The sequence below is a fragment of the Phalaenopsis equestris genome, unplaced genomic scaffold (genome assembly GCF_001263595.1).
Source record: "Phalaenopsis equestris unplaced genomic scaffold, ASM126359v1 Scaffold000050, whole genome shotgun sequence".
Lineage (NCBI taxonomy): Eukaryota > Viridiplantae > Streptophyta > Magnoliopsida > Asparagales > Orchidaceae > Phalaenopsis > Phalaenopsis equestris.
In genome coordinates, this window is record NW_018164492.1 from 664,913 (window position 1) to 678,261 (window position 13,349).

At 36.3% G+C, this 13,349-nt stretch overlaps 1 protein-coding gene across 1 annotated transcript; it reads right to left on the reverse strand.

The window, feature by feature from the left end:
* Positions 1 to 1,381: 1,381 nt before the first annotated feature.
* Positions 1,382 to 13,101, reverse strand: LOC110019127 (flocculation protein FLO11). The gene is made up of 2 exons (XM_020716703.1): positions 11,879 to 13,101; positions 1,382 to 1,627 (listed from the first exon to the last, which is right to left on the reverse strand). The coding sequence occupies exons 1-2, from the start codon at positions 13,013 to 13,015 to the stop codon at positions 1,466 to 1,468; spliced, it is 1,299 nt and encodes a 432-aa protein (XP_020572362.1). The 5' UTR covers positions 13,016 to 13,101; the 3' UTR covers positions 1,382 to 1,465.
* Positions 13,102 to 13,349: the final 248 nt, after the last annotated feature.

Sequence of the window (13,349 nt, forward strand, 5' to 3'; positions counted from 1 at the left end):
GAAGATCTAATTTAGATTTGGACATCCTAATTCAAATTTTAAATGATGAATTTTCTAATCATTAAATTTACAGATACAAAGATTAAAAATATTACCAATCAACTAACTCGTATATTATAATTATTTCAAAGAAAATCTAATTATTAATAAATTCATTCTGATAAAATTTTGATCTGATATCCTGCCTAAATTCTTTCTATCAAAACATTTATCCAAGAAGATGAAACAGAACATACCATAAATTCAAGAATAAACCCCATTCACCAGCCATATTTGGCCTGCGTCGCTGCCTTCAAATAAGTTTGTTTATTTTCCACTATGATTTGGCACAACAAATTTCCTAAGATAATTTTCAAATGAAATGATAGAATGACCCACTTGGCTAAGCATATATACAATAAAAACAAGCATAGCACACAAGCACACAAAGGATTGAAAAGAACAACATCAAATATGATGTAGATATGGTAACGATTGTCAAATGATGAGAACTAATACATTATTGGGATAATGCTAGCCACCAACCAAAATCTAAGGTAGGAACTTAACATCTCATTTAGGTACATCTCTCTAAGTCAAATGTAGACTCAGTAACGAAACTTCAAACACATCATACAATCTTGCCCATTACATAGCCTTACAATCCTATATAGAGAGGAAAACCACCGAGACCACTCTAGATGCATTTAAACTATGATATCAAGTACATATAGAAACATATTAAGGCCAATTTGAAGGTGAATGAACAAGTCTTACAATCTCACAAATAATGTTGAGGTAGTAATACCATGAATGGTATTATATGAGACTCGGATAAATGTTCACTTCATCTAATCCATAGTGAAGACAAAATCAACTTTATGATGGGTTGGTCCAATTATTTGGCAATTTTGTTGTAGTCCATTTTAAAATAGTTGCAAAACTTGATTGATGAAGCCTATATAAATGATGTTGGTCATATAGTGCCATTAAAATAATTAAACAACTCAACTCTTAAGAGAATGACGGCCACCATTGCCGCTCCCAATAAGTAAAATGGATCGAACTCAACATCAAATTTTGGTGACAACCAAAGTTCTAAAAATCGGACCAGACCAACCGGTTGAACCGATTCGACCATGAACCAGGCGTATGGTCGGCCCGATTAGCCTTAATAACTATTTTCACATCAAACGGGTTAAATTTCCAAAACGCCAAAACCCTAAGAAGATCTAATTTAGATTTGGACATCCTAATTCAAATTTTAAATGATGAATTTTCTAATCATTAAATTTACAAATACAAACATTAAAAATATTACCAATCAACTAACTCGCATATTATACTTATTTAAAAAAAAATCTAATTATTAATAAATTCATTTTGATAAAATTTTGATCTGATATCCTGCCTAAATTCTTTCTATCGATACATTTATCCAAGATGATGAAACAGAACATACCATAAATTCAAGTATAAACCCCATTCACCAGCCGTATTTGGCCTGCGTCTCTGCCTTCGTTAAAAGACCCTTGGAACGCCGCTCTGCCAGTTCCATCTCTTTCTGCTTTAAGTCATAGTACAATGAACCAATCTGATGCTTCCTTTTATGCAGTTTTGAGGGTTTGCCCTTCGCCGAAGGAGTCGGCTGAATGGAAAGAAAATAATTGTAAATTAAAAAAATCATATTTTAAAATGATAAATTAACTGTAAAAGGAACTGTTTTTTTCAGAGGAATACCAAATGAGCAAAATGGTGGAGGCTTGTGCAGCAAACTTAGCATCAAAATGAAATCTAGCATGAGCTCTAGAAGTGTTTATATTTTATCTTATAAATCTAGAGCATATCTAATTTCCCCTCTACTCTCGTAGTCTAAAAGTTTTCATCTAAGCCCCGCCATAGACATTTGCCCTCAATTTCTCAAGCCCCAAAAAATTTTTTAGGACCATGGGCGTGCATTTTAAGACTTTAACAGTGCTGGATGAAGAAAAAGTTTTCAGATAAAATAACAGATTTAGTTTTATGGAAGTTTTCATTGGCATCCAGCAACTATTGTCAGCATCAGATGAAGGACATGCAGACATCTTTAGAGCACAATTGTAGATCGTATCATGTTTGTGAGTATGTGTGTGTACGCATAAGCGCGTATGCACGTATGTTAGCATAAATGCATATGATGCACATTGTTGATGCTCTTGGTGAGACGATCCTTCATGCATAGACCAATGATATTGCATCATTACAACGGTCTAGGTAGGCTCACAATTCAATTGGAATATTGCCGACCAAAAAACCAAATAAACTTTGGTTATTAGATAATGAACGAAAGAAAATCTAATGAATTTGATGATTTGGACAACTATGAGTTTGTATGGACCAACTTTAAAAGGATATTGAAAAAACATATTTTTAAAATTTGAGTGCATCATCAAATCCTGTTAGATATCATTTTTGTTTTCATTGTTGTTTTTTATCTTTTTTTTTTCTTTTATTACTAAAAAATGTTTGTTCAATAAATTTTTATATGTTTTTATTTTTTTATTTTAAAAGCAAATCAATTTGTATTTAAAACATTTTTGAAAAATTTAGAAGTTTTGAATGTTTCTAAAATAATCACAATTTTATTTTAACATATCAAACATATTTTATTTTAAAACAAGATAGGAAATAAAAAAAAGAAGAAAAAATATGATCCAAAACGGCCCCTAAGTTGTTCAACATTCTCTATGTGGTCACCAATTCAGATTCCTAACAAGATAAATAAAACAGAACTATTCATGAACCCCAAAGACAACTCCACATAGTATCAACTTTGATGTAGTTTCTTTTCAAGTGTGCAATTGCAAGGTGTGGAAATCATGGGAAGGAATAGGAACTCCTCAAAAGAAATAGAAGTGATTAAAGTCGTCTTCATCTAAGTATGCTGATTGTTTCATAAGTGCAAATATGAAAATATTTAAATTTCAAAATCTTCGGTTAAACTAGCCCTAATCACAGTTCACATGGTAATTCGATAATAAAATCATGATATTTAAATAACACATTGATAAAAGACTCAGTTAAATTCATTACAAATAAACATCATAATTAGTGAATATGATAACAATTCTAAATGCTTGAAGCATAATTAAAAAATATACATAAAATTTAGTAAATGTTGCCCCCTATGAGAACAATACTCATTAAAACTATTAAGACAATAAAAATGGCAGTAATTTGGATAAAGAAACGTGATCCTAAACAATGACAGAAGATTTTGAAATTTTTATGGGGAAGCTCTCTTCTCAATAATTTGTGTGTTATAAGATAAAAGCATCGATTATGTTTAATGGTGAATTTGTTTTATGGCAAGCAGGATGCGATGAAAAAAAAACAATTAATATAATAGAAGTTTATTAATCATCATAATTAATCGTATAATGCTAGTTATGTGCATCTTCAATAATCTAGGGATCACTTGATGGACATTTTCTTGTCAAATTGTTGAAAATAAATATCAAATCATCATAGAGCCAACATGAGAAGACAAGTCATGGGGACTGAAAACCAAGATGCTGAGAAATTTTTTTTTAATTCTCTCTCTCTCTCTCTCCCTCTCCCTCTCCCTCTTGCGTTCCCAGGGTGCGATGAAGAAAAGGTAATAAATATAATAAAATTTGATTAATCATCATAATTAAACCTATAATCGTAGTTATGTGCATCTTCCGTGCTCTAGGGATCTCTTGATGGACATTCTCATATCAAATTGTTGAAAATAAAAAATTAAATCATCACAAAGTCAACATGAGAAGACAAATCATGGGAACTAAAATTCAAGATGCAAAGTAAATATTTTATCAAAGAAATTTGTGCAAGATACCGTGTGTTATCGTCATCTATTTGTGACAAGTGGATTGGTGAGCTGCACCAAGTCCATCCAGATGGAATTCAATGTTTTAGATGTCGGAACTTTTTTTTTGTGATTTACTGGATGAATTACAGAGTAATTTTGGATGAGAAAGGAGTGTTCTAATAGTCGTGTATTCAAGTTTATTACTCCGTGATGTGAATATATACTTTTAATGCTTCCACATGGTTAATATATTCACGATCGTATACGAAGTGTTCAATTTGAAGATATGTACTAATAACGATATTATTCAGTGAAATATTACATCGTCGATTCGGGATATTTAATGCAATGAGATTTCTTAAAGCCCTTCCTTGATGCGATGAATCACCTTAATTTTGAGCACATCAGCTAAGTGATTAGAGGGAGAACATAAATCTTCTACAAAAAAAACACTCATTATTACAGAGGATTACTGAGAGAGTTTCGGCGTATGTAAAAAAAAAGTGAGTCATACTCTGAGATATACCGACATATTCATTCAAAAAATAGGTAAAGATAGTTGTTGCAACGACAACTCTACATAATTTTATATGGAGGCATCCATCTCAGGAGGATGATGATTTCGGGATCTTAAATGAAGATCTAATATGCATACCTGTAGAAACATTCGAACAACGGGCAAGACAATCATTGCTCGAGGAAACCTTTGGTGCAAATGAATTCAACAGCAGATGGAGAAGATGTTCAGAAGATGGTCTTATTAAAAAAAGAGAGCACATGTTTTAGTAAACTCATCGAGTACATTTAATTAATGTTTTGTACTATCTTCAAGTTAACATTTACTATTTCAAATGAATTAAAGATGTATTAATATCTATTCTCTATTTCATATTTTGATATTTTAATTTTCAAGATTAAAACTTTATATATGCATATTTTGCCTTAGACTTATTTTTTTTATTATGAACCCTAATATTTTTTTATTGTTCTATTACATATGTAATTTAATTTGTCAATTAAAGACATAATATATTGTAATCTCATAAAAAATGAGTTTACGATGATTAAATACTTCAAGAGTTCTATACTGCCATTGTAGTACGTAGTATTCTGAATACAAATCAAGAAAAGAAGGTAGTTATGTAAGAGATTTTATCGTTGTCCCAAAAATATAAGACGTGAAGATTACAAGTATTTTCGATGGACCAATGATATAGAGGAGCTCGATCCAGATAGTGACCACGTCAAGAAAGATGTTATGAACAAAAAATTATTTAGAAGACTTGATCGTCTAGATATGAAGACGAGTGTCATTATAGCATTACAGGTAATTTTTAGGTTTCATTATTATGATATTATGCACAAATTGACGACTTAATATTGATGTATTGAAGAGATTGGCTCCTGATGCTATAATTATTTTGAAAACTACAGATATTCAAATCATTTGCATCCATAAGAGCATAACTATCTTTTTATTAGAAAAAAACTGGAGCACAATAAATTTTCCAAACAATCTAATTGTTGTTTCAGCAGTAATTTGTTGACAGCAGCTCTGAAGCTACTTCCTTCAAAAAGTAAGAGCTGCCCCAAACACATGTCTTATCACATTTATTTGAGTTATACTCATGAATTCTCATTCTCCTTGGATTTCTACTAAGCTATGCATGATGTGTGAAATCTATTTAGCAGAAATCTTTTCATTCAATTTCTATCTATGTTAACTTTTGATTTTTTCCTCATACTACATAACATTATTTTATCTACTTGTCTTATTGGTCAATCTTTTACGGTAATTTTAAATCAAATCATAAAAGTCATTTTTTGTTATCTTATCCTCAAAAAATGTTACTCCTTCCACCGCCACCATCTAATCTTTTTAAATTTGAACATATACTTCTTGACACTCTTCTTAAAATAATAGTTAACAATTTTTAAGTGAACAATACACGGACCCATGAAAAATTACTGAGCTAATTATAATTCTATAAAACTTATCTTTTAAGTCTCAATAATATTCTCTAACCAAATGATACCCCCAAGACACTTCTCAAAATTTTCTCACCCAAACAAACTACATGGATATATCCTCATTGATATCCCCATCCTTCTATGTAATGGATTCAAGATAGCTTAAAATATCACAGCTATATATCAATTTATCAGGTCATACTAACTGATAACCATTAAATCAATGGCTCCTACAAATGTTAATTTCTATGAACAAATATTTCATAATGACTTATTTTCCAAGCAACATCAAACATGATAAAATGCATATAGAAATATTGATACCAATATTAAAAACTGGAAGAAAAACCAAAAATTAGAATACTTCAAATAAAGAGACTTAACATAATGCCTCCATTCCATATTCAAATAATAACTTCAAAAAAAACGTAGCCAGCTTTTTTCCTTCTTAAAATGTGATAGAGCTAAACTTAAGAGAAACAAAACCTTTTAACTTTGGTTTTAAAAAGATTCCAAGACAATAAAAAATTTACAAAACTACTCAAATAAAAGACTTCTGGATTCAGTATCATAAACTACAATTCATTCCCATAGAACCGGAACACTGTAGCCAGACCTCCTATCCTTTTCAAGATCTTCCCTCCTAAGTTATGGAGGGGGTGTTGCAGCAACATGGAGAGTTTTCTATGGGCTTTCGATGATTTTTCACTTCTGATATCAAAACTGATGCAGATTGATTTAGCCAAATGGAAAGCATGCAGATATATTTTGATGGCTTTACTGAAAATAAGAAGAGGAGCTCTATTGGATCCAGCTTGGCTTTTTACGAGGATTAGGTTTGACTAATCTAATATTTGAAATTTTAAAGCTAGTGATCGAGAACTTCATGGTAAGGTTAAGGAGGTTGTAGGCACATGAAAAGGAAGAGATGGCAACTTGGGCAGATATAAATGAAGTTTTAAGTGGAGAAGAGAAGAATAGGGTTAAAGGCTTAGAGCTTTAAGAGGATCTGCACAACTGGAGCTTGTCAGCTTTTTTATTGAGGATTTTGGAAACAAAAGGGCAGAAGGATTAAAAAGGAGCAATTTCAAATACATTGTTGTGAGATATGTACTTCCTAGCATAGAAATGAAACGCAAAGAACACAAGCAAACACAGATCGTTTACGTGGTTCGATCCAACTGGATCTACGTCCAAGGGAGGGAATCAATCAAATAGTTCACTAAGGCAAAAGAAATGGAGAATACATAGCTTATACATAGAGATGAGCCCTCATCTTCCTTCTATGGCCTATCTCTCAAGCGACACATTGATACAAGACCTCAAGATGCTCTTCTCCTCTCTAGCTCTCTAGCTATTCTCTCCTCCTTTGTGGTAGCTTAAGATCCCTTCCCTTGCTCTCCTAAGCCTCACACCCTCTCTATTTATAGAAGCAAGAGAGTGGTAGGTGAGCGGTAGGTGAGATGTGATAGGTGAGAAGTACCACATTACAAAAGTGTCCTTTTACCTTAGTTCAATAATTGAGGGTCAAAATAACAATGCTCCACCTTAACCCTCAATTGAGAAGCTTCGAAGTAAAGATTCCCTCCACCTGGCCCCTGAGGGGCCCTCAGCCCTTGCTTGAGTTTGCTAAGTTCAAACAGTACAGAGACTTAGCAATCACGGTTCTTTCGATAAGAAAGTACAGCCCATTTTTCCTGACTCCTTGTATGACGACACGAGGGTCTTTGGTTACTCTGTGCAGTCATTCTCTGTCTTGAACGAGCATCCGCTTGACTCCAGCATACCTAAAGAAATCAGTTTTTTTTTAGCTCTGGTACGTAACTGACATTTTTCAGTACTCGTTCAACTCCATCAAACATTCTTATCCTGATTGATCCACTTCCAACAACCCTGTGAGTTTTATTGTCTCCGAGTAGAACGGACTCATCATTTTCCTGTTACTGTTGCAGTGTCTCAAACCAGTCTTTATGAGGACACATGTGGAAAGAACACCCTGAGTCGAAGATCCACTCCTTATTGGATTCAGATTCTGTGATCACCAGGGCCTCAGCAGAATCGTAGTCATCAGAGGCTACGCTTGCTTCTCCTGATAATTTTGGCTCTTCTTGGTACTCATTCTTCCTGTATGGGCCGTTACTCTTGAAATAACCGTCCTTGTGACAATGATAGCACTTGAAAGATCCCCTTGATGACTGATTCCCGCCATCCTTGCTTGACCTTGATCTGTGCTGACAATTTCTCGAATTTTTCCTGTCCGATCTTTCTCTGACAATAAGACTATCTCCGCTGACTTCCTTGTCCCTGTCATGCTTCCTCTGAAGTTCTTTGGCTCTAATCAGAGATTGAACCTCCTCCAGAGTAATAGTCTGCACTCTTCCATAGAGCATCGCATCCTTGAAATGCTCGTAGCTCTTAGGAATAGAGTTTAGCAACAGCAATGTCTTGTCCTCATCGTCCATCTTGACGTCAATGTTCTCGGGGTCGTCGATGATCTTGTTGAACTCGTCAATCTGCTCTGAGACGGATTTGTCTTCATGCATTTTGAAGGAGTATAGGGGCTGCTTCAGAAAGAGTTTATTAGCCAGAGACTTTGTTAAGTAGAGTACCTTGAGTTTGACCCAAAGTGCTTGAGTCGTTGTCTCTCTCAACACCTCCCTCAGAACTTTGTCGCCCAGGCTCAGGATTATCAAACTGTGGGTCTTGTCCAGCATGTCGATCTTCTCCTTCTCGGTCATGTCGGCCGACAATGCCGCCGACCCTTGCAAAGCTTCTGCAACACCCTGTTGAATCAATAGAGCTCTCATATTTACTCTCCATAGGCCGAAGTCGTTCTTCCCGTTGAATTTCTCAATGTCGAATTTAGCGGAACTCATTGTCGTGGCTAGAATTTCTTCCAATGAATTATATCTGCTGCCCTTCCAAGAACTATGCTGAAATCACCAAAATGTTGTACTATTGTATAACAACAAAAAAATTTCAGTCTAAACCTGCCTTTTAACGCCTTGTTGTCCAAGAAATTCTCACCAAATTTCTTACCTTCTCCCCATGAACTCTACTACCTTCGCCAACCGAACGGAGAGCTCTGATCCCTTCTGGCAGAGATCACACCTGTTCACCAGAGAAAACTTCATGTTTTGTGCTCGAGCCTCCTTCTCGCAGGCACTCCTCTGCGTCCAACAGAACAAATTAGGAATTCCTCATCTGTCTCTCGCACGAGAATAACTGTCTCTCCAGAGCCGTCGCGCCTCGCCAAACTGCTCAGGTCCTCCTTGCTCAGGTCCTCAGGTCCTCCTGCTTCGCGAACTCCCGAACCCTTCTCTGCGCGATCTCCGCCTCTTCCCTCTGGCCGAGCTACTCGCAAGGCCGAACTCCTACTCCGAAATCTTCTGCTGGCAGCCCTATCGCAAATTTTCGGCCCTCGCTCGCGGACTGTTCCTCCTCCATCTCGCCAAACCGCACAACCTGCGATGCGAATCCAGTCGATCAAAGTTTTCACTGCTCACCTAATCTGTCGCAATTCGGCTGCTTGCGACGCGATCCACTTGCTTCTTTGTTCGTGAATGCCGAACTCCTCTTCTTCGTCGCTGGCCGCGAACACCTTTACACGGACACCTCTAGCTAAGAAGTATGAATTTTCCCATAGACGGCGCCAATTGTTGTGAGATATGTACTTCCTAACATAGAAATGAAACGCAAAGAACACAAACAAACACAGATCGTTTATTTGGTTCGATCCAACTGGATCTACGTCCACGGGAGGGAATCAATCAAATAGTTCACTAAAGCAAAAGAAATGGAGAATACATAGATTATACATAGAGATGAACCCTCATCTTCCTTCTATGGCCTCCCTCTCAAGCGACACCTTGATACAAGGCCTCAAGATGCTCTCCTCCTCTCTAGCTCTCTAGCTATTCTCTCCTCCTTTGTGGTAGCTTAAGATCTCTTCCCTTGCTCTCCTAAGCCTCACACCCTCTCTATTTATAGAAGCAAGAGAGTGGTAGGTGAGATGTGGTAGGTGAGCGAAACCATATTACAAAAGTGTCCTTTTACCTTAGTTCAATAATTGGGGGTCAAAATAACATACATCATACACTCCTTTTCAAACATTTACAACACAGTAAACTCTTAGTCTAATACTTAACTTAATGAAGCTGAATGGAGACCTTACTGGGGATTTCTGACAATATAATTGTGAGGAAGAAAGGCTCAGTAGGATTCAGAAGTTGCTCGGAAAAGCAGATTACAGTGAGGGAAAATAATGTTTCAATTAGCTCATCTAATAGAAAACTAAAAAGTCAGGTTGAGGCGTCAAAGAGGAAGAAAGAAAGAGAAAGCAGCTATAAAACCAGAAAACCAAAAGGTGCTGTTCTGGAATTAGATTACTTAGAGAGAAAAGATGTAACAAAAATAGGGAAGGGAAAAGAAATAAGAAAACTTGTCGTGAAGTACTAGACTCGTGAAAACACAGAGTAGTAGAAGCATTGGGGATGAGAATGGGACTTAGCGGGGAAGTCGAATTCATCAGAATTGACAAAATAAAGCATCCATAACCCTATGGATAGTAATTAGATAATAACTATAAGCATGACAAAAGAAAACAAATAAAACAATTAATCAAATGTCATCTGACTCCTAGGATAGTCATAATTCAACAAAGTTGACTCCCTAAGCTGGGTTTTCATAACTGTGTTGGCTAGTTCAAGCCTTGAAGATCTCTTGATGATCGATATTGACGAATCGATATATATATATATATATTAAAAGAGAGAATTTCTAATTCAACACTCCTTACTTATTTACAAAAGTAACAATTGAGTGCTTATAAGTACAATAAAAGCACCCAAATAGCTCCGAAAAAGCTACTAAATTTCATTCACAATATGCTGCAAAATTCTTCATTGATTTCCATAACTGTGTTGACTGGTTCCAGCCCTTGAGGATTCCTTGATGGTTGACATGAACAAATTGATATAAAGGTGCAATTTCTTACGAAACATCAAACCATCATGAATTTACAAAAATAACAATTAGGTGCTTTCACTTACTGTAATGTTACATAAATCTTAAAGAGCACAATAGAAGTGCTAACATTCATTCTCAATGTTTTGTTAAATTCTTAGTAATTTTGATCCATCACATGCAGATACACAAGTCCGGTAGTTCACTTTGAAATCCTGGTTTTTAGTGCTGTAAATAAGAAACATTTTAGTAAATTGCATGAAAATCTCCATTTTTATAAATAAATAGCCACTATGACATAATCAGCAATGAATTTAGATGTCATTGCATTCAGAGTTGCAGGTTTTTTGGTTCAGTAAAGGTTGAATGGCCATGCAAAAAAGAAGACAAAATGCAAAAAGCATAAATCAAAGAGTCATTTTCACTGCCACTGGCATTTTAATGCACAATAATTTTAGTGAATAAGTTTAGAAGAAAACTAAATCATACAAAATGAAAAAAAAAAAAAAAACTACTGTAATAAAGATTACTACACGATTCCAATGCATTTACATATCTAACACCTAAACTTTGAATTTTACATTTATACCACTTTATCTATGCTTGAAAATGTGTACCTCACTTTTTAAAAGTTAGCAATAGTAGTATTTGTGATGTGCTATGAAAGATTTGAGCGTTATAGATGTACAAATTAAAACTTAGGAGTTAGATATCAAAATACATAAGAATTGTCTAGTATGTATGCAAATGCACCTAAAAGCAAATATAGCTCATGTATGTGGAGATTGAAGCTGGGCAGAGCTAGGCCAAGTCAATTTGGCATCGCATTACCATAAAGACAAGAGCACAAGAAAGTCATAAAATATTACAGCAGAATTAACAATGGACCATCGTGAACTATGCATGAAACGTATACAATTCTTCCCAAAATTTACTTAACAGATTTATGAAAAACAAAGTTATTAACTTGCAACACACTAAACAAGTGAGATTCTCTCCCGATCATTCCTAAAATCAACATATTAGAATACTAAAAATTGGAAAACAATAATCCAAATCCAAAAATGCATTTTTGAGTATTCCATGCACAAAACAAGAAAAGAAATCAGTAAACAATGGGAAAATTCAAACCTGATAGGCCGGTCCAAAAGCAATTCCGGTCGATTTAACCTGGTCCTCTCTGGGTCTGTTCTTCATCAACTCATCCTGCTTCACCTCCACGATCTCTGTTGGAATATCTGTTCTTCCTCTCTTACCTGCGATTCTCCCAATATCAGGAATCCCAGATGTTGTTGCTCCTTCAGAAACATTGGACCAGTTATCCATGTAACTTCTGTAACCAAAATTGTTCTCATTATCCTGCTCGCTCCCAGTTATTGCAGGAATACTTACATAAGTTGAATCCACAGAGGTAATGGCCACAGGATTCACTGCTCCGCCAGCCCAATTTCGATCATCATTGGTGAAATTTTCATAATCATTAACTCCCTGTCCTGCACTATAACTCCCATAGATCTCATAGCCAGTAACCACGCCTTGCTCTGCACGGTACGTAGAATAGTTTGCAAAACTGCCTTCTTCTTTCTCTGCTTTCGATTCCTGTTGAAAATTCAGAGGAAGGGCATCCGTTTGCAAGCTGGATCTCCTCAACACACCCATGGATTGAGCCGGAGCTAGACAGATAGAGTTTTTCGGTGCAGGAAGCATTGAAGAGAGCGCTTTTGGGGCGGACAAAGGCGGAGCATCCTTTCTGACTTTTCTTATCATCTCCTCGTCCTCCTCCTCATCAGGATCATGTGATTTGAGCATTGAAGGATTCAATGGAATGGTGAAAGGAACGACCTTTCTAGCGTTTTGATCTAATGATGGTTTGTTGGAAGGATTTCCCGATTGAGATTTAGGGGCGGGGAGCGAGGAGTAAGTGGCAGAGGAGGAAGTTTTGGGTGGCGGCAGAGAAGAGAAGATGGAGGAGGACGGCAGTTTCCTGTAGGGCTTTCCTCCATCATCTTCTCTCTTATAATCATCTAGAGAGTGGTTGGGAAACTGAGATTTGGGAGGGGGAATAGAAGAAAACAAAGGGGAAGAGGAAGAAGGAGAAGAAGAGGTGGCAATTCGGGGAGGAGGAAGTGAGGAGAAGAACGAGGAGGATTTGGGGGGAGGAAGATTTGTGGAGAGAGAAGAGAGCTTGGAAGTAGAAATAGGACGAGAGACTTCTTCGGCTTCCCCTTCGTCGTCGGAGGAAGCATAGTTCGCTAACAAGGAATCCATGGGAGCTGAGAAACAAAAAGTGGCTTCCTCAAAAATGATGTACAAGCCCTAATAAAATGTATGGACACCCGCTTCAAACTTCTATCTTGCAATATCGCGATCGGTCTAACTTTTTGGTGTCACGATGGTTTTTTATCGCTTTTTTCTTCGTGGTTTCGCAAGTCGTCCGCCTCCTTCATCCCGCATATCAATTTTCCTAATCCCTGTGCTACCCTTCGCAAATCTCACTCGCCGCCTCACCTCGCTCTCCCACCGCTCTTGGAGAATCGCAGATCACCTAGCTCCCACGCCATCGCCCTTGGAGAATCTCCTCTGCTCGCCCAGGAGATTGACG

Bases quoted from the DNA above. Each gene is read 5' to 3' on its own strand.
- LOC110019127 (XM_020716703.1), bottom strand. From the start codon at position 13,015: ATGGATTCCTTGTTAGCGAACTATGCTTCCTCCGACGACGAAGGGGAA. The intron at 1,628-11,878 runs GTTTGAATTTTC...CTTTCCATTCAG, and splicing joins CTTTTGGACCGGCCTATCAG to CCGACTCCTTCGGCGAAGGG.